The 9820-nt window shown below is 41.6% G+C and overlaps 1 protein-coding gene across 1 annotated transcript in view; it reads left to right on the plus strand.

Annotated features, from left to right (window-relative positions):
• The first annotated feature begins 7303 nt into the window (after positions 1 to 7303).
• The window catches only part of LOC114307779 (receptor protein kinase TMK1-like), a 48713-nt gene continuing 46196 nt past the window's right edge, over positions 7304 to 9820 (plus strand). Inside the window, 1 exon segment of the mRNA XM_082870550.1 lies at positions 7304 to 8733. Within this exon segment, the coding sequence (XP_082726676.1) occupies positions 7304 to 8733 (1430 nt within the window).

Raw genomic sequence — 9820 nt, forward strand, 5'->3', positions numbered from 1 at the left:
CCATAAAGGTAGTGCCTCCAGATTTTCAAGGCAAAGATCACAGCCGCTAACTCTAGGTCGTGCATGGGGTAATTCTTCTCGTGTATTTTCAACTGACGTGAGCCATAAGCTACCACTTTCCCCTCTTGCATCAACACACAACCCAAACCCTCTCGTGAAGCATCACAATAAACCGCATAACCCAACCCTCTCTCCGGAATAATCAACACCGGAGCAGTGGTCAATCTAACTTTCAGCTCTTGAAACGACCTTTCGCAAGTCTCATTCCACACAAACTTGACTCCCTTCCGAGTCAGCCTAGTCAACGGTGATGCTAACCTGGAGAAATCTTTCACAAACCGACGGTAATACCCAGCTAATCCCAGAAAACTGCGAATCTCAAACACACTCTTAGGCTGTGCCCAATCTTGCACTGCCTCTACCTTGGATGTATCAACAGACACCCCTTCCCCGGATACCACGTGGCCTAAGAATTAGACTTCTCTCAGCCAGAACTCACACTTCCCAAACTTGGCATACAGCCTATGGGCTCTAAGCAACTGAAGCACCACTCTCAAGTGTTGCTCGTGCTCCTCCTCAGAAGGCGAATAGATAAGAATGTCGTCCACGAAGAAAACCACAAATCGATCTAAGAACTCCCGGAAAATCCGGTTCATCAAGTCCATAAAGACTGCCGGTGCATTGGTAAGCCCAAATGGCATCACCAGAAACTCATAATGGCCATACCGCGTACGGAATGCTGTCTTAGGAATATCCTCCTCCCTGACCCTCAACTGGTGGTAACCCGATCTCAAGTCTATCTTAGAGAAACAACGGGAACCCTTCAACTGGTCAAACAGGTCATCTATACGGGGCATAGGATACTTATTCTTAACCGTAGCCCGATTCAACTTCCGGTAGTCTATACACAATCTCAAGGCACCATCTTTCTTTTTAACAAAGAGGGCCGGTGCTCCCCACGGTGAAACACTAGGGCGAACAAAGCCCTTATCGAGCAATTCCTGGAGCTGAACTTTCAACTCAACCAACTCTGCTGGAGCAAAACGGTAAGGTGCCATAGAAATCGGCGCCGTGCCAGGCACTAAATCAATAGAGAACTCTATCTCTCGGTGAGGTGGCAAACTAACAAGATCTTTGGGAAAGACATCCGAATACTCACAAACCACCCTCGGCAATACAATCTGGGTCTCATCACACTCACCACTCTCAAAGCTAGCAAGTAGACCACTAAGCTCACTTCGCCCTCGCGAATCATACCCCGGTGGCAACACACTACCAACCCGGTCTCCCAAGAAATGGAACCACTCCCCGCTCAAGGTACATAACGTGACCCTCTGGCGGTAGCAATCGATAACAGCCCGGTATGACGATAGCCAGTCCATACCCAAAATAACATCAAAACCCTTCATGGGCATGACAACAAACGGAAAAGGAAGCCTATAGTCGGCGACCTCTATATCACAACCTCTAACACCCTGTTTCAGTATCAACTCACCACCCAAAGGCGATACCACACAAATAGGAGATGCTAACTGTGCTAACTCCAATTCCAAAACAGATGCAAATGCAGCAGATACAAAAGAATGAGATGCACCCGTGTCTATCAACACATTAGCAACCGAGTTGCAAAACTGAAAAGTACCTCTCACTACCGATGGAGCCGGTACTAAATCCTGCGCGGTAACAGCATACACGCGCCCCGTAGGCCCCTGGTCTACCTGCTCACCTCTCGGAGCAAAAGACTGCTGCACAGACTGGGATGACGAAGCTCCCGGATTGGCCCTCGAGGCCTGCACAGACTGAGCTGGCTGAAAACCCTGCGTCTGCCTAGAACCAGACGCTCCCGAAGTGGCACTCAACTGCGGGCAAAACCTCTTCAGGTGCCCAGGCTGTCCACACTGATAACAAGACAAGGGCTGCCCCATGCCCAAACTCTGACTCTGCGGTCTAGCTGAAGAAGAAGCAGCTCTCTGACCCCCACCCTTCTGCAGGCAAACAGAAACCTTGTGACCCAGCTGGCCACACTTGTAACAGGTAAAATCCCCTGACTACCTCTCCCCGATCCTGCACTCGGCACTGGAAAGGTCGATCTAGCAACACCACTCTGCTACTGCTGAGGGTTAGAACCCCTCTGCCTCCTGCCATCACCCTGGCCATCTTGGCTCCTCTTGGAGCCTCTCTGCCCCTCATTCTCTTCCTGCATCATGAGCTCCATATGAGGTGCAGCATCTACCAGGTGCCTATACTCTCGGATATAAGACCCACCAACTCTCAACTTGAGGCCCCGCCTCAACTTCCGCTCAAACTCATAACAACGGCGTTCCTCAGACGCCACCAGTTCAGGTGCAAACCTGGATAGACTGGTAAAAGTAGCCTCAAACTCGGCCACTGACAAGCCCTGCTGATTAAGCCGGCTAAACTGATCCCTCAGCTTCTCCCGAGCTGCTGCAGACAAAAACCTTTCCTGAAAAGCATTCACAAACGCCTCCCAAGTACCACCAACACGAGCCTTCTCGTACTTCCACCATTGACCCGCATCTCCCTTCAGCTGGAAGGATACCAAGGTCACCTTCAGTGCTCCGTCCTCGATGCCAAGCATCTCGAACGTCTTACTCATTTGCTCTAGCCACTCATCAGCCTTCAGTGGCTCCTTCGGATCCCCGATAAACTCATCCGGATTAGACCGGAAAAACTCCCTCTTCAAAAAAGAAGGCCCTGCCTCAGCTGCCTGATTCCCAGCTCTAAGAATACCCAAAGCTCCTGCTATCTCTCTGGCCAAGGCGCCCATGGCCTGCTGACCCACTGGCTCGGCCACATTGGCCTGGCCAACTCCCTCCTGCACTGCCGGAATCTCACCCGGTAACGGTACTTCCTGCCTTGCAGGTCTACCACGCCTAGCACCTCTTCCTCGTCCTGACATCCTAATAAAGGTAACACAGAACGTTAGCACATTCATAAATGTGCCGAAACTAAACACTCACGTCCTAATGCATGGACAACTGTAATTCACTCCACGTAAGCACATAAACACATAAGCACTTACGAATTTCATTTCCGGATAATGATAGTCCCGAGGCGTTACTAGAGTTCCGGTTAGAAACAGCATTGATCAAGTGCCTTTCCAACAAGACTCCCAGAAACCCAAGGATCCAATCAACATCCTAGAAATTAAATCCCATACCCACATAATCACATAAGCATGTTATCAATCAAACACATAGCATATGACACTACATCTAAGTCTCTATCAAGCGAGACAAACCCATTGTGATACTAATCACTTCCCACGTACCCAAAGTATTCGAACCCGGTAGGCTCTGATACCAAGTTGTAACGCCCTCAAAATAATAACATTAAACCCATCCAATAAGACATTCGTTGACATATGAAATAACCACATTCTTTTATACATCAGAGTTTCATTACAAAAGTATTACATGTTAACAACAAAAGCAAATGCCCTATGGGCTTACAGCTTTCCAAGTTAACACTTGGTTACAACAAAAGAGTACTAACTCATGCACGTTTAGCCCTTGGCTTGAAATTACATGTAATACATCAAAAGAAAACGACAAAAGTGTGTCTGCCTCTAGCCTCCCAAGCTAAGTCCTTGGAGGTGGCATGCTACCTGTACCTGAAAATGATATTCCCATATAGGGTGAGCCACAGCCCAGTAGAAATACACTAAACCAACCATGAACAATGACTAAAAGATTAGCAATTGATAGATGGCCAACACTGATACATTCACATAAATCACATATTTATGTCATACGACTTATGAGTCCAAGTTACTTTTCATTTTCCCTTCTTCAACAGATAAGCATATTAGCTCTATCATTATTTCAACAAATATGTATAAAAACTATATCCTACATTCACAGATAAGCATATAAGCTATATCCACATTCCCAACAGATATGTGTAACAACAATATCCCACATTCACAGATAAGCATATAAGCTATATCCACACTTCACAAAGATAAGCATATGAGCTCTATCTTCACTTCTCTAGACAAGCATATGAGCTGTATCTACGGAGTTCATCCCCTATCTTCTCCAACACTATCCGGTTTAGAGGTACATCCCCCATCTCCTCCTCTACACATAACGTATACAAACACATTGGTTCTATATACAATCACTCAAATACATACAGTTAATGTATTCTATCAACCGTCAAATTCCATGACACATTCTATTGATTAGTTTCCGTTTGCCTAATCATCATGCATTGTCTACAACAATCACGACTATCCTTCACCGATAGCCCAAAGCAGTTATTTCTAAACAGAAAATAAATGCACAAATGGATATTCAATCAACATTTCAATTCGGTGTGTGATAAACAATTCAACTACACCCTTTAACCCCATACACTTCCAGTCTCAACAATTCCATTTCATTTCCTCCTTTCTCACAATTAATTATCCCTATTAATTAACAATGTAATTAGGTCATTTTCCATAATTAACATTACAACCCTTAAGGTTCCATTTTCATCAATGATTCAACATTTATTTCATTTCTCTACACCAAACATGCATCTAGGTTTATTATAAGTAAAACCCCAACTTTTGTAAAATAACACAAAAGCCCCAAACTTTCACCAAATTACCAAACCAACCCCAACATCTCAAAATACTAATATTTAAAGACAAAATCCATAGAGAGGAGTAGGATATCCCTACCTCCAATTCGGAGCCCCAAAGGAGGAGATGACAAAACCCAACGTGCTCCAAAACCCGAGATTTTCAGATTAAAAAGTAGCCCTCGACGATCAACAACTTTTTTGTAAAGGCCAAAGGTGAGCAAATCACTCCTACTAGATCAAAACCTAGAGAGAAGGTTGAGTTCTAGAGTGAGAGACTCAACAATGGTGTTTTTGGAAAAGTAGGAGAGAGAAGAGAAAGTGAAAAAGTGATTTGAAAAGTCAAAACACGGAACTTAAATCCAGTCGACCCGCTCGAGCGTCCGACTATCCGCTCGAGCGTCACTCACAGACTCCCGCTCGAGCGTCAACAATCCCGCTCGAGCGGAGGATACACACTCCCAGAACTTTTACAGAACCAGGTCCCCGCTCGAGCTTCCAACTCCCCGCTCGAGCGGCACTCACACAACCCCGCTCGAGCGGTCAACTCCACGCTCGAGCGTCCAACACTGCACAGGAAAATACTGGATGGGTGCAATTCTCGCTCGAGCGCCAAAACCCCCGCTCGAGCGGACAGGTAAAAATCTGGGCAACTAGTTTTGGTTTCAAAACTCAACCATCCTGTAACAAACCTGCCCAACACATCCTATAACTCAAATTCAAAGTAAAAAGGATGCAAACAAGATAATAATCAACTACCAACATCCACGGACACATGTCCGGATCACTGTTCAACAAGGGTAAACCCGTGATCGCTATAATCTTGAAGTGTTGTTGTAGTGTTCAATGTTCATTAAATCATGTTTTATCAAAAGGTAACCATATAGATTTATTTCTATTGATTATATATATAGATTTTTTTTTTATAAAATTTCAATCTAATAATAATTGGAAATATGGATTTTTTTAGGATTGGATCGAAAAATTTATGGAGCTTAAAAGGAGAAATACAACTAGCTTGCTTCGATGGGGATGTAATAAGGTAATTTCAATCTCAAAGTATTTTGATATGTATATTTTCAACAAATATACCAATCTATATTTTTTTTTTTGTTTCCATAAATTACCAGATTGTTGTGCATGTTCCTCATTGGGGATACATACAAGTTGATACCAAGACTTTTTCGAAAGTAATGATGAGGAAGTTTGGGCAAACACGTGTTTTAAGACATGTTATTGACACATCTTCTGTAAAGCATACATATTCTGGAAAGTTTCGACCCACTTTTTTTTATAAAGTTTTAACTCACTCTTTTGGCGTATGACAATATATAATGTTTGTTTTTCTTATGTAGTTAGAATTTGATTGGCAGCAGTAACACTAACTAGTGTGCATTTTAATTTTAATTTCTTTTAAATTGCAGAGTACTGGCTGGTGTGCACTATTTGATATTTAATTTTTTTTTATATTTGATTTGTTTAGAATTGTAGAGTGTAGTCTATTAAATATATTTTTATAATTGCATTTTAATCTTGAATTTAAATAGTGTTGCAATTACAATTATATTATAATCCTAATATTATTTATACTGTGCCTTCAGGCACGGGCATACGCTAGAATATGGACTACATGCTAACTATGCCTTCAGGATCCTCCTAATAGCGAAGAGAGCATATTGGGAAGTAGAGGAGAATATGGACTACATGCTAACTATTAGATATTGATTAGGAATCATCCCAACCATTCCAATGAAATGTATCTCTTAATCCTACATAATGGGAATCATTCCAACCATTCAAATGAAATGTATATGTTGTAGTCGTGAACATATTGGGAAGAGTCGCATGGCACGGTGTAAATAAATTTAAATAGTATTGGGATTACAATTATATTCTAATTTTAATATTATTTACACCGTATCTTCAGACACGGGTATACGCCAGTATATATAGAGAGAGAGAGAGAGAACTCAACTTTCCCATCTAAAAAAAAAGAACTGTAAGATTGCATTTTTAAATTTTTTTTTTTAATTTTTAATGTAAAATAAAGTTTGGGTCCTTTTGTTTGTTTTGAGCCTTTTTATTATAATAAATCACATGGGCTTATTACATTATATTATAAAAATGGTCTTTCTCAAATTTTAAGGCCTGAAGCTTGGACTTGGCTAGCTTTATGGTAAGGTCGGGCTTGATAATTCTTTGTTCTGATGTTTATGGCGTCTGTAGTGAGAAGTTGAAAAAGGTAGCGCATTGCCTCTTGAGATGTAACACCATTTCACAGGTTTGGGAAATTGCCCCACGCAATCTGGGCATCATGCTTTATCGTTTTCAGAGTTTATACAATGGGTAGAGCTAATAGATTATGTGAATAAAGAAAATAGGCTTCCATTGTGTCTCATGGTTTTCTTACTGACTCTACCTATTAATATACACATTAATATATCAATTAATATTATGTCATTATTACTGACTCTACCTATTATACAAATTATAAATATTTAAAATCTCTAAAATTATCTTACATCATCTATAATATACTAATTAATACATATAAGATTCTTCTATTTATATCTCCAACATTACTCTTTATGGTTTTCTCTGCTACTTATAAAATGCCATTCCCTGCTACTTCTAAACAAGATAAACTCCCCCATCACCACCACTGTCTCTCATGGTTTTCTTCCTCTTTCTCTCTGATTTTCTCGAGAATATGGACACAACACCCCATCTTGATTCTAGGGTTTTATCCCTCATATTCCTCTCTCTCCTCTCCTCTTTTGTCTTTGTTCATTGTCAGAGTGACGACGCTTCAGTAATGCAGGCTCTCAAGCAGAGCATCAACCCTCCGAGTTCACTCGGCTGGACCGACTCAGACCCCTGCAAATGGTAGAACGTGGGTTGCTCTGGCGACAATTGAGTCACCCGAATCCAAATTGGGCATCAGAAGCTGAAAGGCTCTTTTCCTCCGAGTCTCGCCAAACTCACTTTCTTGCAGAGACTCGAGTTCATGTCCAGCCAACTCCCTGGTCCGGTTCCGAGTTTGTCCGGGTTGAGTTCTCTCCAGTTCTTGTTCCTCAACAACAACAATTTCTCTTCCATTCCCTCCGACTTCTTTCTCGGAATGACATCTCTTCAAGGTGTTTATCTTGATTACAACCCCTATTCGCCGTGGCGAATCCCGAAAAGTCTCCAAAACGCCTCGGCTCTCCAGGTTTTCTCTACCAGTGCGGCCAATATAATCGGAAACATTCCCGAATTCTTTGGCGGGTTTGTGAATCTGGGTTCCTTGCATTTGGCATTCAACAATCTCGAGGGTGGATTACCGGGAAGCTTTTCGGGTTCGTCGATTCAGTCTCTGTGGTTGAATGGGCAACGGGGTATTAGTTCTAAGCTCAATGGCTCAATTGGGGTGATACAGAACATGACCCAATTGAACCAAGTGTGGTTACATTCCAATTCTTTTTCAGGTCCTTTATCGGAACTTCCAGGGCTAACTGGGTTGCAGAATTTCAGTGTTAGGGACAATCAGATCACGAGTTTAGTACCCGTGTCTCTTGTGAACCTTCCATCGCTTAAAGTTGTGAATTTGACAAACAATCTGTTACAAGGCCCGACCCCAAAATTTCATTCTTTGGTGGCAGTTGATATGACAATTGGGACTAATAGTTTCTGCTTATCTGATCCTGGTGTTGGTTGCGATTCCCGGGTTAATACATTGCTTACGATTGCACAATCTGTTAGTTATCCAACGGTGTTTGCGGATAGTTGGAAAGGGAATGATCCTTGTGTCCAATGGATGGGTCTCACTTGTTCTAATGGAGACATTACTGTTGTCAATTTTCAGAAAATGGGTCTTAGTGGTATGATTGCTCCCAATTTTTCATCAATTACTTCGTTGCAGAGACTAATACTTGCTAATAACAATCTTACGGGTACTATCCCTAATGAGCTCACAACTTTGCCTAACCTAAGAGAATTAGATGTTTCGAACAACCGACTTTATGGGAACATTCCATCTTTTCAGAGTAATGTACTTGTAAAAACTGACGGGAATCTTGATATTGGGAAGGATAGTGTTAGTCCATTGCCGGGTACGCCCTCAGTTAGTGGAACAAAGACTTCGGGAAGTAGTGGCAATAAGTCGACTGGTGTGGTTGTGGGTTTGGTAATTAGTTGTATTAGTATTGGCTGTTGGGGTTAGTGTGTTCTGCATTTGTAGGGCTAAACAAAAGCATTCTTGTATGGTGTAGAGTCCAAATGCCATGGTGGTTTGTCCTCATCAGTCAGGTTCAGACCATGATGCTGTTAAGATTACCATTGCTGATTTGGGTTTGACTGGTGGGACAACGGGTGAAACATACAGTCATGACAGTCGTGGACCTAGTGATATTCATGTTATTGAAGCTAGAAATATGGTAATCTCCATTCAAGTTTTGAAGACTGTGACCAACAATTTTAGCGAAGGGAACATATTGGGAAGAGGAGGATTTGGAAAAGTTTACAAAGGAGAGTTGCATGATGGGACTAAGATTGCGGTTAAGAGGATGGAGTCTGGAGTGGTGAGTGACAAGGGTTTGGATGAGTTCAAGTCTGAGATTGCAGTGCTTACTAAGTTTCGACATAGGCATTTGGTTTCTCTCTTGGGTTACTGCTTGGATGGAAATGAGAGGCTACTGGTTTATGAATACATGCCTCAAGGGACTCTTAGTAGGCACCTGTTTCACTGGAACGAGGAAGGGTTGAAACCCCTTGATGTTTGATAAATAATCCTGACGTTGCTAATGTTCGATGTTTGATGAATAATGTTTACAACAAATTTGGGATTTAAAGATGAAACAAATTTGTCCCAAAATGTATATATTTCGTCACTCAAACTAATTACGACGAAAATTTTTTGTCACTCATTTTGTTGCCAAAGCGTCGTCGTTAAAGGGTCTTAGAGACGAAAAAACAAATTCGTCATTGAAATTGATAAATTTGTGACGAATTTTTTTGTCTCCAATACACTCTGTTGGAAACATACTTGTAAGTAATTAGCGACAAAATATTTTGTCATTAAAGAAAGAAATTAGAGACAAAAGTATTTTGTCATAAATATAAGAAATAGAGATGAAATAATTTTGTCACGTTTAATATAAACGAGGACGAAAAAATTTTGTCAAAAGAAACTACCAATAGAAACAAAAACAAATTCATTATTAAAAATGATAAATTTGTGATGAATTTT

This window comes from Camellia sinensis, chromosome 5, assembly GCF_055761805.1.
Source record: "Camellia sinensis isolate YWXY chromosome 5, ASM5576180v1, whole genome shotgun sequence".
Lineage (NCBI taxonomy): Eukaryota > Viridiplantae > Streptophyta > Magnoliopsida > Ericales > Theaceae > Camellia > Camellia sinensis.